The sequence below is a fragment of the Mauremys reevesii genome, linkage group 12 (genome assembly GCF_016161935.1).
Source record: "Mauremys reevesii isolate NIE-2019 linkage group 12, ASM1616193v1, whole genome shotgun sequence".
NCBI lineage: Eukaryota > Metazoa > Chordata > Testudines > Geoemydidae > Mauremys > Mauremys reevesii.
The window spans coordinates 18,597,421-18,617,568 of NC_052634.1; the positions used below are offsets into that span (position 1 = coordinate 18,597,421).

The window sequence follows — 20,148 nt, forward strand, 5'->3', positions numbered from 1 at the left end:
GGTTGATCCAGCTACGTCATTCAGGTTTATGAAAAATTCACACCCGTGAGTGATGTAGTGAAGCTAACATAAGCCCCAGTGTAGACAGCACTAGGCTGATGGAAGCATTCTTCTGTCGACCTAGCTTCTGCCTCTCAGGGAGGTGTAATGGAAGAACCCTTTCTGTCACTGTGGTAAGTGTCTACACTGAAGCACAATAGCTGTACAATGGCAATGTTGCAGCTGTGCAGTGGAAGCATTTCTAGTGGAGACAAGTGCTGAGTCAGTCGAAGAATTCACCACAATCTGACAGAGCAGTTTGCTAATTTGCAACATGTGAGCAGAAGGACTCAGTCCATGATACAGATGACAGCAGGGTTCACTAAAACCCAGAGAACATCAGCAAAACAGAGGGGGTCATGTTTCTCTTGTTTGGGGATGTTGCATTGATTGAAACCATGTTTCTTCAATAAGCTGCACTGTAGTACCTATGGTAAGTGGAACCATGACACCTTGGCTGATCATTCTCCACAGCAGTGTAGCGGAGGAAACCACAAAGGGATGTCACTAAGTCCTACTAATACAAGTATGAGCCACAGGACTAGTTATTCAACTATGCAAGAACTAGGGCTGCAGCCAGGCTTTACAGAGCCCTTTAGTGACGTTTCCTCTTACCACAGGGCTTCCTCTGACAGACCCACACTCCAGTGGTGACATCAGCACTGCATTTTCACTCTTCTACCATTTTTCTTCTTATCCCCATGGCCTCAGGATGGCTTCCCCTCATCTATTCACATTTTCCTTCCATCTCCTTTGTGTCACTCATTTTTGCCCCTTCTGTTTTTACCATAGCACCCCACCCCATGCCCCCCAAGAGGAAGCTGCAGTCTAAGGTCCTCTCATGCAGTTCAAGAAGTTCCAATGGAGTTGTCACAGTCTATGCACATTATTGGATCCCATCACACCTGCCCTTTTAGGGAGGAAGTCCACAGAACCAGTGTCAAAACGGCAACTGAATTTTTTTTAAAATAGGAGCCTATGGTCAGGTGCCTGAATCTGCTTTTTAAGGTATTGCCTCTCACATAGACTCATAGACTTAAGGTCAGAAAGAAGTTGCCTCCTTTCATAGATCTATATGGAGTGGGAATAAACAGGACACAAATGCTCCAGTAATAATACTACTAACTCTTATACAGCACTTTTCATCAGTAAATCTCAAATTGCTTTACAAGGAGGTCAGTGTTATTATCACTCTGTTACAAATAGGGAAACTGAGGCACAGTGAAGTGACTTGCCCAAAGTCACCCAACAGTACAGTCAAGAATTTAACTTAGGATTCCTGAGTCCCAGTCCAGTGCCCTATCCACTAGGCAACACTGTCTCTCCCAGTACCGCTGCTCAACATTTTTTTTTTTGCTAAAATATGGAATTTTAAGAATTTTTGGGACCCATAAAGCCAGCACGAACCCATGTATCTGGTCACCATGCCACCAGGTATATTTCCTAAATGGGAAGATATGATGAAGTTTCTAAAATTTGAGAGCTGGGTGAAATGTTTTCAGCAAGTACTTTATTCACTGAAAAATACAGTTTTGGATGTCCCAAAACTGTTCACAAATTTGTGTCGAGTTCATAGAATAGTTTTAACTGAACCAAAAAAATTCAATTGTTTTGGTAATGTCAAAACAAAATGTTCTGGTTTGATCTGTGCCCCCTTATCTCTCCAGCCTGGGCTTTCTCTCCCAATGTTATGCTGGTGACAAGCCACAAATCCCTCCAGGTGCTTGCTCTCACACAGCCTCTACCATATAGAAACAAACCCAGTGAAGTTGCATGAATGCTTTCCAAGCCACTCATGAACTGTACACAGGGAGATGTCAGCATATTTTCCCCAGACTCAGTCTTGTACCCCAGAAATGTCCTATCTTATACTGCTCAAGACCTCATGAACAGTACAAGCTCACTAATTAGTTTGCCACTTCGCCAAAAGATAGTGGACATGTACCAGCTTTTGTAATCTGACCAGATTCCCCAAGCACCTTAGACAAAACTCACTGGTTAAAATAAAACATTAAAATAAGATTATTAACAAAAGAAAAATAGATTTTAAATGATTATAAGTGTTAGTCATAGAGGTCAGAGATCAATATGTGAGAAATAATAAATAAAATTGCAGTCTAAATCCTGAACTTTATCAGTCTAAGCAAGATTTGCATCAAACAGTTTTTCTCACCCTACGGATGCTACAAGCATCTCACAGTTCTTAATATATAGGCTGAATTTCCCTCTCAGCCTGGGACCAGTCTCCTCAGTCCAAAGTCTTTGTCTTCCCAGTGTTCTTGTTGCCTTCAGAGTAGGTGGGGGAGGAGAGATGTGATCTCATGATGCCACTGTCCCTTATTTTATATTCTCAGTTCATGTCCTAGGAAAGATACTGGCCCAGACATGTCCTGGTGGAACTTGCTGAGTCACAGAGTTGAGCAATCCCCAGGGTGTGGTGTTTGCATAGCTGTCTCCTACTGAATTATAAATCTCTTATTTACAATTCCCCAGCTGGCCAGTGGTCCTTTATCACCTGCCTGGGTGTGGGTCACAATCCTTGTTGCCACGAGAGAGCCAGCAGTGGGCATCTCCAGACTCATAACATATTTCAATAACAACCATACAGCAAAATCTCATAACTTCATGCACAATAATGATATACATATTTTGACAGAATAATGAATGTCAGCAGGTCATGATCATTCATATAATACCTTACATGGCATACTTTGTATGACATATCACAACTATATACAAATGATGATTATGGGGGTTACAAGGTGCTATTTTGAGGTACAGTGCATCACAGTGTGCATGTACCTTTGCATCATCTTAACAACATTTTCAGTGTGGAAAATTCCTTAATTTTTTAAAGATCCTAATATACAACTGGGCAGTGCAAGGGGTTTGTGGAGCATTCTTCAGTGCATTTCAGTGCATAAGAGTCACAGGAGGAGAGCCTCTTGCACTTCCACCACATCCATCAAGATCTATTCAGGTCTTGGAGACTGACCCACTGACCAAACTGGGGATGAGGGACAATAAAATGATCCCAGGAAAACTCTGCACAAGAACCTCACATTTTCCTCTCTCCTCTTCTGTGGATTTTAACATGGGAGGGCAAGATCTGCACATTAACTTTTTCTTTAACAGGAGCTCATTTCTGAAGCTTTTGCCACATTAGTGGGGTTTTGTTTGTTTTTATATATTGTTTGTAATTGTTTTGATAACACACAGAAATTGTGAGCTGTTTTTCCTGTTGAACCCAGATGGAGCAAATAATAGATGTGCTTGCAGAAATCAAAGCTGCCCAAGAAGCACTGAAAGCTGCCAAAAGTAATTAAAACAAGACCTAAAACAAGAGCTAGAGACTTTGAAACATCTAGAGGTTGCCCAGAAAGGACTGAGGAGATGACCTGTGGTCAGAAATAAAAACAGTTTGGGGCAGCAGCTACAAAGTGTCCAGGCATATTTGGAAGCCCAGCTACAAGATTCCCAGTCTGGACAGGCAAGATAGATTGATGAGATGACCATCAACCTCATTAGTAAGGACCAAAAGGTTTTCCAGGAAATATAGTGATGAACAAGAAAACTTTGGCCAATTCAGAACTTGCTAAGAGAGATGGGCACAATACAACTATGAACTTGCTCAGAACTTGCTAAGAGAGATGGGCTTAAGGAACTTAAAATTCACCTTGAGAAGGAACTCCCAGGGTCACCAACCACTATGGAAGTCAGCCATCCGGTTGAGAAATTGGGCCAGATAGAGAACTTAAGTAAGACAGGACAACACTTTTCTACCTCATTTGTAGCAGTCACAGAAGCCCAGAGGATAGAGGGGAAATTTTCTAAACTTGAGTAATACAACACAATACAAAACAATAAGAATATTATACAAAACAATAACAATAAATAATACAAAAGTCCCACTTTCTTTGAGGGAAAAACTCCCTGGAAGGTTTAACATCACTCTGGAATTTGAACAAGAAGTCTGCATAGCAGGGATAGTTGGTGAGCTAATAATTGGTTTGATGCAAAGATTTAAAACCAGATGGGACATTATATAGTCCAACTTCCTGTGTAGCACAAGCCATAGAATTTTGTGTAGTTACTCCTGTATTGGGTCTAATAACTTGTGTTTGTCTAAAGTATATCTTCCAGAGAAGCATCCTGTCTTGATCTGAAGATTTAAAGAGATGAAGAATAACAAACATGTCCTTAATAAAGACACTGGATTTCTGGCTTATTACAACAATCTGTAACTCACTAATTCTCCCCTCCTGCAGATGAGTTAACTCACCACTTCATGGTCTCTTACAATGTGTGTTAACTACTTGTGCTAAACAACCTATTCCACCTTGTATTTAGCAGTAATGCCTTTTCCAGACCTGAAGAAGAGCTCTGCAAGCACGGAAGCTTCTCTCTTTCACCAACAGAGGTTGGTCCAATAAAATATATTACCTCACTCACCTTATCTCACTAATGTGGAACTGCAAAGGTATATCATGTTTTCTGCTTTCCCCCATCCACTTGTCTGTAACCCTGTCAAAGAACAACTGTGTGATTGAAATGAGAAAATCACTACACTCTCAAATGAACTCACACAGAAAAAATGAAAAAAGACAAAAACACCATATTGCCCTTGGGTGAATGCTTTTCACAAACTCTCATTGTTAACATTTTGTATTTCTAATTTGAATTTGTCTCATTTTGGCCATGATTTTCTGAGGCCTGAGTCATGAACATAGAGGACTCAGGGAATTATAGACCAGTTAGCCTAACTTGGATACCTGGAAAGATATTGGAACAAATTATTTGAACAACCAATTTGTAAGCCCCTAGAGGATAACCTGGTGATAAGTAATAGCCAAAATGGGATTTGTTAAGAACAAATAATGCCAAACCAACCCTCTATAACACTGATAGAGAGATATGCACAACTGTTTGCCCTCCTGCCCCCAGTATTAATACATACTCTGGGTTAATTAATAAGTAAAAAGTGATTTCATTAAATACAGAAAGTAGGATTTAAGTGATTTCAAGTAGTAACAGACAGAACAAAGTGAATTACCAAGTAAAATAAAATTAAACATGCAAGTCTATGTCTAAGAAACTGAATACAAATAACACTTCAGCAGTTCCAGTAAGCTCCTTTTACAAACTAGTCTCCTGCCAGTCTGGGTTCAGCAATCACTCACACTCCCTGTAGGGACTGTCCTTTGTTCCAGTTTCTTTCAGGTATCCTTGGGGGTGGGGAGGCTCTCTCTTTAGCCAGCTGAAGACCAAATGGAGGGGTCTCCCAGGGGTTTAAATAGACTTTCTCTCATGGGTGGAGACTCCCTCCTCTCTCTTATGCAAAGTTCAGCTCCAAGATGGAGTTCTGGAGTCACCTGGGCAAGTCACATGTCCATGCATGACTCACAGTTTTTACAGGCAGAAGCCATTGCCCACATGGTATCTTGTATGTTTCTGGGAAGACTTCTTATGTGGATTGGAGCATTCCAAGATGCATTGTTCCTTAAGTGCTTCTTGATTGGGCACTTAACATTGCAAATTCCTTTCTAAAGAAGCTGACCAAATGCCTTACAAAGCTTACTTAGAAATCAAGCAAGTATACAGCCAATATTCATAACTTCAAGTACAAAAATGATATATGTGTAGAAATAGGATGAACAGATTCAGTAAACCATAACCTTTACAGAGATATATTACATGGCACATGTAGCATAAAACATACTCCAGTTATGTCATATTCCCATAAAGCATTATGGGATACATCATCACAAGACCATACTCCAAGAGTAGTTTTCAATGGTTCACTGTCAAACCGGGAGGATATATCTAGTGGGGCCACACAGGGGTCTGCCCTGGTTCCAGTACTAGTCACTATTTTCATTAATCACTGGATAATGGGGTAGAGAATATGCTTATAAAATTTGTGCATAACACCATGCTTGGAAGAGTGGCAAGAATTAGACAGAATTAGAATTCAAAATGACCTTCATACATTGGAGAATTAGTCTGAAATCTACAAGATGCAATTCAATAAAGACAAGTGCAAAGTACTACACTTAGCAGTAAAAATCAAATGCATATATACAAAATGGTGAATGACTGGCTATGTAGTATTATTAGTTAATTATTAGATACATTAGAAAACATGGAGTTTAGTACAAGTATTGTAAGATGGATGTTGTCAGTTGTTGGCTGCATGTGTGCTCTTGCTATGTGCTACACCAGCTCTGCGCAGGTAACTAACACCACAGACCTTGATCGAACTGCCCAAGAAGCCCCAAGACTTGGTTCAGTGGTGAAGGTGCTTTGACAGGCTAATTGCTGATGAAGCACGGTCCTTGGGGGTGGGGTGTTCTATCCCAGCTGATAGCACCAAGACCACTTAGAAAGAGAGGAAATAAAATGAGTCTGCTTTACAGCCAGTTGGCTTTTAGCTCATGCGGTAGAGGCTTATACACTAAGCTCCAGAGGTCCCAGGTTCGATCCTGACAAGCGGGGTCTGTCGGCATTACAAGTGGGGGCTCGTCCGGGATTTCAACTGGGAAAACTCTGAAGCTCAGTATGTGCTTCCTCAGCTAGGGGAGGTATGTAACTCACGCACTAGAAGCTCATGCAATAAGCTCCAGAGGTCCCCAGTTCAATCCTGCCTGCCAACAACCAGGGTCTGCCAGCATTACACTAGCTCCCCAGATCAATGTTTACATTAAGACTAGCACATGTATGCCCATGACAATGGACTAGGTTCAATGAGTGGTGGAACTTTCCATTCCCCCCTAGGCTGGAAAAAGTTACCCCCTCTGTGATCTTTTTTTAATACACTGATACAAACAAATACAAATATTGCCCCTCTGAAGAGGTTATTTAGCACCATTACCTTGTACACGTTGGTTCAATGAAGACATTTTTATCCATCACCTTGTCATTCTGACTTTATCTTTAAAAGGCGTTAGTGTGTCCCTGTATCATCTTTGGGGTGTGTATTTATACCATAACTTTGTATCAGGGTGTTCTACTACTACCCTTCTGGAATCTGTTTATGCAAGTGTCCAGTGCCTAGTGCTTCTATGGAGTGTTTGTGTTTTTGAAAAACTAGCTGTATTCTTGCCAAGTTCATGTTCTGGACACCGAACCTGTAGGTAGGCATGTTTTGTAACAGGGCCTAATACTTGCCCAGAGCCTAACTTTTGCTAACTTTGCTTTATAGCAGCAGGGCCTGACTTTACTTAAGGCCTTAGGCCTCATACCTTATGTCTCAGGCTCTCTCTTTCTACTACAATAGATGATAAGCTGGCTAAAGGGGAGAATGCAATGGGTTGTTCTGAAAGGTGAACTATTGGGCTGGAAGGAGATTACTAGTGGAGTTCCTCAAGGATCAGTCTTGGGACCAATGTTATTAAAAAAAATTATGAATGACCATGGCACAAAAAGTAGGAGTCTGTGAGTGAAATTTGCTGATGATATAAGGATGGGAGGCATCATTAATACAGAGGAGGACTGGAATGTTATACAGGAAAATCAGGATGATCTTGAAAAGTGGACTAACAGAAATGGGATGAAATTCAATATTACAAAATGCAAGGTCATGCACTAATAATAATAATTTCTGCTACCAGCTGGGGGCTCATCAGTTGGAAATGACTGAAGAGGAAAGATACCTGGGTGTGTTGGTTAATCACAGGATGATGATGCACCACCAGTGCCATGCAACTGCAAAAAAGGCAATTGGAGAAGGGGCCTTTAGATATGGGCTGGCTTGCGCCCACCCACCCCTCACCTCCAAAACTTAATAGGTGCCAAAAAGGTAAATGTGATCCTGGTATGTATCAAGTGAGGCATTTTCAGCACAGATAGAGAAGTATTAATAGCACTGTACAAGGCAATGGTCTCATTTGGAATACTGTGTACAATTCTAGTGACCCATGTTCAAGAAAGATTAATTCAAAGTGGAAAAGCTGGAGAGAATACCTACTGGGATGAACAGGAGAATGGAGGTTCTATCTTATGACAAAGACAGGAACAGTGCGGCTTGTTTAGTATAGCAAAACCAAGACTGAGAGAGGATATGAATGCGTTCTATAAATACATCAGAGGTAAATACCAAGGAGGGTGAAGAGCTATTAAAAGGCAAAGGATAATCTTGGAACAAGAATAAATGGGTATAAACTGGCCATGAATAAATTCAGGGTGGAAATTAGAAGACAGTTTCTAGCCATCAGAGGAGTGAGGTTCTGGAACAGCCTCCCAAAAGGAACTGCGGGGGCAAACAACTTAATTAAATTTAAGAGAGAGCTGCACAAATTTATGAATATGATTGTATCATGGGGTTGCTTGTGCTGATGGGGGCAGGGCTTAGGAGCCCTTCAGGTCCCTTCCAGTTTATGCCTTATGTTGCTTCAGGGCTTCAGTCAGGGCTTCAGGGCTTCACCCTGTAGGCATCAGGAAAGGATGTCCTCTCCCCCAAGCATTCTGTTGTTTCATATTTTTTGTCTTTGTGTTAACATATGGCTGTGAGAGCTGGAGATCTACTAAAACATTAGACAAAAAAACTAGACTCCTTCAAAAAATAAGTGCCTACAAAGATTCTGGGCATTGGTTGGAAAGACTTAATCACCAACAAAGAGATTGAAGAAATCATCCACTGTTCATTTCCACCAGAATCAGAAGGAAGCACTGGACATATTTGTGGCATGTACTCTGGATACCAACACACAGACTCCCACATGAAAGTGTCATGTGCAAAGCAACTGGTGTGAGGAAACAAAACACCTTAGGAAGGGCAGAATAATCCATCTCAACACCATACAGCAATTGGAAGAAGCAGCAATTGACAGAGAGGAATGGAAGAAACTGGTTTCCATCCTGTATGGCAACAATGGTGCAGGAAGGATGTTTTTTAAAAAAGCCTTTAAATCTGCACTTGCTAAACTGTTTGAAATGATAATTAAAAACAGAATAATAAAACACCTGGAAGATCATGAGATGATTACGAGAGAACATGATAAAATTATATAATTACATAAAATAATGATGGGTTTAAAGAAGGTAGATTGAGAATTTCTATTCTCTCTCATAAGAACAAGGGGACATTCAATTCAACTGAAAGGTGGGAAATGCAACACTGATAAAAGGAAACACTTTTTCACACAACCCGTGTAATTAGAACTCAGAGGAACTCACAGGAAGTCATTGAGGGCAAGAACTTAGCAAGATTAAAAAAGAGATTGGACATTTATATGGAAAACAAGAATGTCCAGAGTTATAATTAATTATGACAAAACTTTTGGAAGGGATATTAAACCTCCTGCATTAGGACTTCAGCCAGTCAATAATTACTGGAGACTAGGAAGAGACATAATGTGGGGGGCAGATTACCCTCACATCTACCTACTGCTTCTTACACCCTCCTCTGAAGCATCAGAAGTAGGACATTAGGCTAGAGGGATCTCAGGTCTGATCCGGTCTGGCAGTTCCTGTGGAACAGACTGTGTACAATGTACTCTCAAATGGACTACATAAACAAACTGAAAATCAGAGTTCTAGCTTTCATGTTACTTGGAGCAATAGTAAGTCAAAAATCCTTCCAGATGGAAGCAATGTTGTCCTTTTAACAAATAGTTTGTGCAAGTGCTGAAAGAACCTCTTCCTGCTATGCTGCACTTCTAAATGATAAACACAAGAGCATAAACCAGAGAATTTGCCCTTCACAGAATGCTTCTCTGAATGGGATCAGCTAAATAACATAGTTCCTGCATCCGACGAAGTGGGTATTCACCCACGAAAGCTCATGCTGCAAAATGTCTGTTAGTCTATAAGGTGCCACAGGACTCTTTGCTGCTTTTACAGATCCAGACTAACACGGCTCCCCCCTGATAGTTCCTGCAGTGGAGCTTCCTGAGGCCAAGATTTTCAGAACAGGAGCCTAAAGTCAACCACTTTAATACACTTCTAGACATGCAGGCTTGGATTTCAGAGGAGCCTGAGGGAATTAGGAACCCAAATCCTATTTCAATGGGAACTTCACCTAACTCCTCAGGCTCCTTTGACAATTCCAGCCTTAAATACATTGCCTGATTTTCAAAAGTGCTGAGCATCCAAGAGGTTCCAGTAAGCTCAATATCATAGACCAGGGGTTGGCACCCTTTCAGAAGTGGTGTGCAGAGTCTTCATTTATTCACTCTAATTTAAGGTTTCATGTGCCAGGAATACATTTTAATGTTTTGAGAAGGTCTCTTTCTATAAGTCTATAATATATAAGTAAATTATTGTTGCATCTAAAGTAAACAAGGTTTTTAAAATGTTTAAGAAGCTTCATTTAAAATTAAATTAAAATGCAGAGCCCCCCGGACTGGTGGCCAGGACCTGGGCAGTGTGAGTACCACTGAAAATCAGCTTGTGCCATAGGTTGCCTACCCCTGTCATAGACACTAAGGCTTAGTTCCCATAGTTTTTGTACCAATTTAATTCTTGGTCTGTTTTTTTTACTGAAATAGTTAAATCGGTGCAATCTCTGATGTGGATGCAGTTATACCAGTATAAGCCCCTTTATATTGGTACAACTGCAGGGGCGCCATTTATGGAGACAGGAGAGGATATGGGGGATGTTGCCCTCCCTGTGAGACTCTGTACCTCAGAGTAGCACCCAGGAACCCCCACTGTGATATGATTGTGATTTTTTTGTACAAAGTATGCCTTGTGAGGAATTATTTAAGAAGTCTTGATTTGTTGAACATTAATATCCTGTTGAATTGTTTGTACTATACAGCAGCTGTGGTATGTACCTGGTCCTAGCGGGGGACCCAGAACAGTACTATATATGCATGAAGTGTCGCCTAATAGAGCTGCTGGAGGAAAAGATCCAGGGCCTAGAGCTGCAGGTGTGAATGATAAGAGACAGAAAGGGGTTTGAGAGGCTAATGGAGCGCAGGCAAGCAGGAACTGGGGAAGGCAGGGGGGCAGGGGAGCAGGGGCTGAGGCCAAGGAAGGGGACCACCAGGGGGAGAGGAAGATGGGCAAGCGGGACCGGTGAAAGCAGAAGAAGGCCAAGCCAAGGAGGAGGAAGAGAGGGGGAGGAAGCTAAGGAGGGGGTGGGTTTGTTTGAGAATGAGGAGGAAGAGGTACAGTAAGTGGTGAGGACACAGTGAAGAGGAAAAAAAAGAGGAGGCATCCATCCATAGATAAGATAAAGGGGAGGAGTCGATGAGTTTGAGAGGAGGAGGGATGGCTAGGGAGGGAGGGACCACATGATAGGAGAAGGAGAAGGGGGAGCCAGGGACCCAGGGAAGGAGGGAGGGGGTTGGGGGAGGGGGTAGGCCCAGGGAGGCGAGGCTGGCCCCAGGCGTTCATAAGAGGTTCGGATTGGGGGTGGGGCCTGAAGGAGGGAAGGGCCGAAGGAGAAGGGAAGGCGGTCTGACCGTGGGGGTGCTGTGGGAAGTGGAATAAAGGAGTGAACCTGGGAGGGAAGGGAGCGGGGGAAGAAAAGAGATCCTTCATGGCTCATATCATTCATGCTATCTGAATTCTCGCTAGGAGATCAAAGGGAGGGAGGCTCAGGAGGGTCAGGCGCTCAAGACAGGTGAGGCTCAGGTGATCAGGAGTGGGATCAGTGGGATCCTATCTGTAGAGGGGGAAGGGTGATGAAGGGAGGATAGTTGGGGGCTTTGGGAGGAAGAGGGGGGGGGTGGCTTTTGGATGGGGGTTATGGGGGAGGGGAGGGGAGGGGGATGGGGAACAGACAACTGGAGATGGGGGGAGGTAGGGAAGGAAGTAGCCAGGAAGGAGACTTCTAGGAAGGGGACTGGCTGGAGGGAGGAGGGCTCACACTGCACTGGGACAGAAAAAGGGGAGGGGGGAGGTCATGGTGAGAGGAGATGGGTTCACACACAGGGAGGAGGACGAAGGAATAACAGATATAGCCAGAGACAGATAAGGGAAGAGGGAGTAGGGATAAAGGAGATCTGTGGGTCAGGAGAGTGGGGACAGATGTGAGAGGAGGTTGGGTAAAAAAGAAAGAGAGGAGGAGCCCAGGAAAGAAAAAGGAGTATTAGGAAAATGCAGGAAAATTAGGTGGGAAAGGAATTCAACTGAGGAATAACGAAGAACAGAAACCGGGAAAAATGGAATAACGGAGGAAAAGTGACACAAAGGTATGCTGGGTAGGAAAGGTGGTACAGAAATGGAAGGGTATGTGAAAGGTAGAAAGACCAAATGCAAGGTAGGTAATGCTGTAGGTCACTAATGTGATAAAATGAAATAAATGTAATGAGATAAAATGCTGTTTGGGCAATGGTCACATTGGGGAAGAAAATGGTAGAGAAAACTACCAGACCCTCATCAGATTGGGCTAGAGGATAGTGATTGGATACGGGATCTAGATAGGGAGGGGCTAGGAGATAGTTTTTAATTTTAAAGGAGGAAACACTTATAGGAACTGCTTGATCATGGGAATTTTTAACTAGGATATAGATAGGGAAACAAATGCTGAAAATAATATAATAATAGGCTCAGCTTTTTCCTATTGATAGCTAATTTGATTTTTTCATCAAGTGGTTGAACCGACGAGGATGGGATTGTTTTTTTAGATTTGATTTTTTGAGAAGGAATGAGGACCTTGAGACATTGGTGGAGACAAGATCGTGGTGATGAAAGAAGAGGATTGAGAATAAATCCAAATAAAATCTAAATGGGGATGCATCTGAGACTGTATCTGAGATTAAGTCAAATGATTCTAATTTAAATTAACTAATTTATATTACTAGGTGAAGGAAGTGGCAGCTAGCACATTTAGGATCTAGAGGGCAGAGGTTGTGGTTGTTGAAGTTGCAGTTGTTGTCAGAGGCAGGCATGTAGAGAAGGAAGGGAGGCCTGAGAGTCAAGTGAGAGGCTTTAGCTGGATGAGCAAGAGCAGGCGGGGGGAAGGGCAGCAAGGAAGAGCAAAGGAAAGGAGAGAAAACAAGAGGGATCATGAAACAGATCAAATTGAGGTCAGAGGCAGGGAGGAAGCAGGGAAGCAAAAGCAGAAAGGAGAGGGAGATGGAAGAAGAAATGGATTAAACAAGTAAATTTAAAAATAGCAAGGAAAACGAATGGAATAGAAAAAAAAGAAAGAAAAAAAGATGGAAAACTTTGGAGTAAATGGAGGAATGGCACAATATCTGGGAAATATGATATTCTTGAAATATATCTTCTTATGAGGGAATTAAGGGATATGAATGCTAAAATGATTGGATAGGAATGAGGAAGGAGGATAGTGATGAATATAGGATGAACATTACGGTGGGAAAATAAGCATCCTAGAAGGTAAGTAATGAATAGTAAATTTAAATCGGAAAAGAATCGAATATTAATTATTGCTAGCCCGGGATTATTAATTTTAGCCATTATAGCCAAATTAGGATTTTACCCGATTAAATCATTAAATAATCTAGTGATAATCCTGACTTCCTAGAAGTAGTGATAAAGTGTGTAGTAAGTAGTAGAAAAAAAAGTCAAAAAAAATGAAGGAAATGAAAAATCTTAAAAGAGAAAATGGTTAAAAGAATGAAAATGTCTGAATCTGAGGGCGAGCAAAAGATGGGATAGATTCATGCATGGATTTGTGAATGTAGATCTCTTTGGCGGAGGAAACAGATTTTTAGACAAGGAGTAAGTCTTTTTTTTTTACACAGATTTTTCAAGTTATGGATTAAATTGGATTTTTAAGAGATGGAAGATTCTATGAATTAATAAATATTTACTGGTTATATTGTGAAAATGGAGGTGAAGGAAAAGAAGAAAGTGGAAAAGAAGGGAGAGGTAGGGGAAGGAGAAGAGGAGGTGGTTAGGGAAGTCCAACTGGGGGTTGAAGGGGTAGTTTTGGGGGGGGAGGGTTATTGGGTGGAGGGATAAAGTGGGTAGTTTTAACCAGCTTGGGGACATTTATTTTGGATAGGAGTGGGTTGATTGGAATTGAGGGAGGGAGGATAGGATATTCGGAGGGTCAATTATGAGAGGTAATAGTAAGGAAATGTAGGATTAGAAATTGGGAAGAAACTGGAGTATTAGTAACAGGATTTAAAGTAACAGGATAAGTGCATTTAGTTAGAAGTAGGAGGTTAGGCAGAGAAGGGAAGTAACAGAGTGGGCAGACGTTAGATGCCGGGAAAAAAGCTACCAGTTGTAAGTAGGGAGGATGCATGATAAAGATGACTATGGAGATGAGGAATGATGAGGTCCTAATAAGCTAAGTGTGAGATGAGTTTGCATTAGTATAAGGCCCTCAAAGGGAGCATTTAGGTGCTGATGTGGTATGTTGGGTTTAGAGGTGTCTGAGATTTTTAAGAAAGGTTGAGAGTAGTGTTGGAGAGGTGATGAGAAGAAAGGGAGAAGTGATCCGATGTTTAAGACAGAGACAAAAGAGAAGGATGAGAAAAGAGAATCCAAAAGAAGAATGAAGAGAGGATGAGGACACTCTAGGAGAATATATTTAAGAGAAAGGAAGGAGGAAGGAGAGGAGGTGAGAGGATTCATGATAGTGACAGGAAGGGAGGGATCAGATAGGAGAATGATTATCAGAAGGCTAAGCTAGAATTTAAACAAAAGGTCAGAAATATAAACTCAGGTCATGAAAATGAAAGTGTGAAGGAGTGAAGGAAGGAAGAAAGGAGGAGGGGAAATACTGAAGATTAAGGGGGATGGCAGAGGGGGGGGTATGATAGGATAACTTTGTGGAGATTTTAATGGTATGATTGGATGATGAGTTGATAGGAGGATTAGGAGGAAGGTCAATGAGTCATGCCCGGGTGGTTATGATGTAACCTTTATTTTCCTCCAGGGGGGAGTGGGAATCCTTTTGGTTTTGGGCCAGGCGCTTCCCAGGGTGGGGTCTGGGAAGCTTCGGGCAGGAGGGAGGTTCTTCGAGCCCTGGAGGTTTCGGGTTCATCGAAGCATGGGAGGAGGTTCTGCTTCTGGATGTGGGTGGATCGGCTTATGTGGCCTGCATCTTGCAGGTCTGGGATTCTATGATTCTATAAGAAGTTATGAAGTATTGCTAAATGTGTTACTAAAATATGTTGTGAGGTTGGTAACACCCACAACTGGCCTTTCCATAACAACAAAGAAGCAACTATCACTGGCCAGACAGGCACTGATGGCCCATCAAGAAGAATCCACTCTCCCAGAAGCTGCTCAGAGACAGCACATACGCAATGAGGACTGCCTGACCCCACATCACAGCAAGGATCTTTTTAGCAGCTGGAAGAAATTATAAAAGAGGGACAGTGACATCATCACTTGGCTTCTCTCCTCCTCCATCTCAAAACCTGGAAGATCATCTGGAAGACACAGACTTTGAACTTCATAGTTTGATCTCAGGCTGGAAAGGGAATCCAGCCTGTGTATTGAGAACTGTGACCTGCCTGCAACATCTATTAGGGTGAGAGACTGATTCAAATCTTCCTTAGGCTGTAGAATGTAGACAGCAAATTTATCTTTACTTCTTATATAACCAACTTTGGTCTCTATACCTACTACTTATAATCACTTAAAATTAGGGCTGTCAATTAATCACAGTTAACTCACGCGATTAACTCAAAAAAATTAATCACGATTAAAAAAATTAATCGTGATTAATCACACGGTTAAACAATAGAATACCAATTGAAATTTATTAAATATTTTGCATGTTTTTCTACATTTTCAAATATATCTATTTCAGTTACAACACAGAATACAAAGTGTACAGTGCTCACTTTATATTATTTTTATTACAAATATTTGCACTGTAAAAATGATAAAAGAAATAGTATTTTTCAGTCCACCTCATACAAGTACTGTATTGCAATCCCTTTATCATGAAATTGCAACTTACAAATGTAGGGTTTTTTGTTACATAACCGCACTCAAAACCAAAATAATGTAAAACTTTAGAGCCTACAAGTCCACTCAGTCCTACTTCTTGTTCAGCCAATCGCTCAAACAAGTTTGTTTACATTAATGGGAGATAATGCTGTCCACTTCTTATTTACAATGTCACCGGAAAGTGAGAACAGGCATTTGCATGGCACTGTTGTAGCTGGCGTTGCAAGATATTTATAAGCCAGATGCACTAAAGATTCATATTCCTCTTCATGCTTCAGCCATCATTCCAGAGGATATGCTTCCATGCTGATGACACTCGTTAAAAAAATAATGTGTTAATTAAATTTGTGACTGACCTCCTTGGGAGATAACTGTATGTCTCCTTCTCTGTTTTACCTGCATTCTGCCATATATTTCATGTTATAGCAGTCTCGTATGATGACCCAACACATGTTGTTCATTTTAAGAACACTTTCACTGCAAATTTGACAAAATGCAAAGAAGATACCAATGTGAAATTTCTAGAGATAGCTACAGCACTCAACCCAAGCTTTAAGAATCTGAAGTGCCTTCCAAAATCTGAGAGGGATGGGGTGTGACGCATTCTTTCAGAAGTCTTAAAAGAGCTACACTTTGATGTGGAAACTACAGAATCCAAACCACCAAAAAAGAAAATCAACCTTCTGCTGGTGGCATCTGACTCAGAGGATGAAAATGAACATGCATTGGTCCGCACTGCTTTGTATCATTATCAAGCAGAACCCGTCATCAGCATGGATGCGTGTCCTCTGGAATGGTGGTTGAAACATCAAGGGACATATGAATCTTTAGCACATCTGGCATATAAATATCTTGTGACGGCATCTACAACAGTGATGTGCAAACACCTGTTCTCACTTTCAGGTGATATTGTAAACAAGAAGCAGGCAGCACTATTTCCAGCAAATGTAAATAAACTTCTTTGTCTGAGCGATTGGTTGAACAAGAAGTAGGACTGATTGGACTTGTAGGCTGTAAAGTTTTACATCGTTTTCTTTTTGAATACAGGGGTTTTTTTGTACATAATTCTATATTTGTAAGTTCAATTTTCATGATAAAGAGATTGCACTACAGTACTTTTATTAGGTGAACTGAAAAATACTATTTATTTTGTTTTTTACAGTACAAATATTTGTAATAAAAATAAATATGTGAGCACTGAACACTTTGTATTCTGTGTTGTAGTTGAAATCAATATATTTGAAAATGTAGACAACATCCAAAAATATTTAAATAAATGGTATTCTATTATTATTTAATAGCGCAATTAATCACAATTAATTTTTTTAATTGCTTGACACATATTTAAAATCTATCTTTCTGTAGTTAATAAATCTGTTTATCTAAAACAGTGTGTTTTTGGTTGAAGTGCTAAAGTTTTCAGATGCCTAAGTAGCCCCTGTAATCATGGTTAAAGTTCCCCCCTCCTACCAAAATCTGAAATTGTGCCCCTGTATAACCGCATGCACACTAGGGGGGTCTAGCAGTGCAATTTTGTGTTTAGACAAGTCCTTAGGTACTGGAGCTGAAACATCCCCTGGTCATCCAGTTCTTGCAGTCCATTGGTCTCAGTAGCCCATGCTACTCAGTAGCCCAGTAACCCAAGGCAGCTCTTTGTTCTTTTCAAACGTCTTACAAGTCTGTGACAGCCTCTCAACTAATAGATCTGATCCTTTGAGCAGCTTTTAGATACAGAGACAATCCTTCTAGGGGTTGTTGCCACGTACAGTACCCTCTGATGCTCTGATTTAGTGATAGTGCCTCTTTGTCCCTCGTCTTCTTTCTAGTCCCTTCTTCCCTTTTACTTTCCCCTTCTTGCTCTTTTATGCCTTTTATCATATTCTGTTCTATGATCTGAATGTCCTGCTCATGGAAACACAGATCATTCTTTATGCAAGTAAATTTGTTTGGTCTCCATTTCCAAGTCCTAGAAATACTTGCCCCCACACCCACACCCACACATATACACCCAAAAACCTCCTTAGAATTGAAGAGACAAGATTAAATTTGACAAGCACAAATTTTAATTTATTTTTTAAATATCATTTATTTCAGAGCCTTTCAGCCCTCCCACCCTCTCAATTGATCTATTCCATCAAATTAGTGGGAAGCACTCTGTTGGGTGACCCTAAATGAATAAACCCAAAGCACTGTGTTTCTGAAGGACAGAATATGGAAGCCTGTCTGTGTATCTCACATTATAAATCCCTAATAATAAGAATGGAGCAGAGTCATGGTATCATTTGCCCCAACTCTAAACAGAGTTAAGGGTTTGCCTACAACAGAAAATTAGATCGACTTAATCTACGTTGTCCTACAGCCACTGCAGTAATTCAATCAGCTGTTGGTGTCCATGACAAGGCAGTAGTGTGTATATTGACATAGTAGGTCAACATAAGCTCCCTTACGTCGACCTAACTCTGTAGTGTAGACCAAGTCTAAGGCCTTGTCTACATGACACAGTTTTGTTGACAAAAGTCAGCTTTCGTTGACAAAAGGGTGGAGGTACACACACTGAAATGCTTCTCCTGCTGATGTAATTCCCCTGCTACCCGGGCATAATAAAACCACCTTGACGAGTGGCAAAGAACTTTTTGCGACATATTTAGAGTGACACAGCATCAGTGTAGATACTTGTGAAAGTAGAATGAATTATATTGTAAAAATAGAAAGGATTAAAGAAATGTTGTGTGTACCTTTAAGCAAAAGAGCTGAAATGCTGCAATCCAGGTGTCAGGAATGCAGACATAAGGTAAAACAATTGGTCCACTTAAGGGGGATTGGTGAAGTATTAGCCTTAGATCGATAAGAGTTAGTAAGGAAGTAGGATATGCATACTGTGCCTAAGGTAAATTTCACAGTTTTGCTCTCTTTGTCCCTTTGTTTAGTTCCTGCCCTTTTATCTGTATAAACAGGGGCGGCTCCAGACCCCAGCACACCAAGCGCGTGCTTGGGGTGGCAAGCCATGGGGGGCGCTCTGCCGGCGCCGGAAGGGTGGCAGGCAGGCTGCCTTCGGCGGCTTGCCTGCGGAGGGTCCGCTGGTCCCGCGGCTTCGGCGGACCTCCTGCAGGCGTGCCTGCAGAGGGTCCGCTGGTCCGGCGGCTTCAAAGCCACGGGACCAGCAGACCCTCCGCAGGCAAGCCGCCAAAGGCAGCCTGCCTGCCGTGCTTGCAGCAGCAAAATGCCTAGAGCCGCCCCGTGTATAAATAAGATAGTTTGTGTCTTGCATGGGGCTCACATTATCTGGGTATTATTAGCAAAGCGCTGTGCTAATAAAACAGAGTGGTCTGACAAACTGTGAGTGCTGAGTCTAACTTTGACACATTGCTCTTGCTTATGTTGCCCTAATTGGCCTACAGGTGTCCCACAATGCCCATCATGACCACTCTGATCTCAGTTTGAACTCTGCTGCCCTGAAGGGACACAGGTATGTGCCCCTCCTCCTTTTAAAGGTCAGAGAATTTTTGAAATTTCTCTTCCTGTTTGCTCGGCATGGACAATGCACACAGCATCTTCCCAGCTGCGTGGAATACATAGGAGCTGTTGGATCTGCTGGGTCTGTGGGGAGAGGAGGCTGCGCAGTTGCAGCTTCAATTCAGCCATAGGAACTTTGATATCTACGGGCTAATTGCTAGTGGCATGCAGGAGAGGGGTCACAAAAGGGACACACAGCAGTGCCATGCTAAGATCAAGGAGCTGAGGCAGGCATACGAGAAAGCAAGGAAGGCCGACCGTCGCTCTGGTGCAGCGCTGAAGACATGCCATTTCTACAAGGAACTGCATGCCCTCTTGGCTGCAACTCCACCTCCATCGCCTGGAGCCCGGTGGATACTTCGGAGGAGGGGGGGAAACAGAAGGAAGCAGCCAGCAGAGTCAACCCCAAGGACAAAGTGGCAGACAAGGAAGTGGAGTTGGAGGAGGATGTGGAACACAGGAAAATGTCATGCAGTTATGTGGTGAGTTGGGACCTTTTTTTGACTCTGGAAGGATCTAGTCAGTCATAGAATAGAATCTCAGGGTTGGAAGGGACAACTGCCCTGTAGTTTCCTGGATCTTCCTTCTTCCCTTTTTTAAAGATGGGCACTACATTAGCTTTTTTTTCCAGTCATCCGGGACCTCCCCCAATCGCCATGAGTTTTCAAAGATAATGGCCAATGGCTCTGCAATCTCATCAGCCAAACTGATGCAACACTCTGGCTCCAGTGCACATGAAGCAGGGGATGTGAGTGTAGGTAAGCA

General features: G+C 41.9%; 1 protein-coding gene across 8 annotated transcripts in view; it reads right to left on the reverse strand.

Annotated features, from left to right (window-relative positions):
* The window catches only part of FEZ1 (fasciculation and elongation protein zeta 1), a 170,323-nt gene that overhangs the window by 130,172 nt on the left and 20,003 nt on the right, over nt 1-20,148 (reverse strand). For 6 of the 8 annotated variants that reach the window (XM_039496125.1, XM_039496127.1, XM_039496124.1 and 3 more), the window contains exon 3: nt 4,492-4,563. The exons of the other annotated variants lie outside the window; for them this stretch is intronic. In XM_039496125.1, the coding sequence (XP_039352059.1) occupies nt 4,492-4,563 (72 nt within the window). The remainder of the gene's footprint in view (nt 1-4,491; nt 4,564-20,148) is intronic. 8 annotated transcript variants of the gene reach the window in all.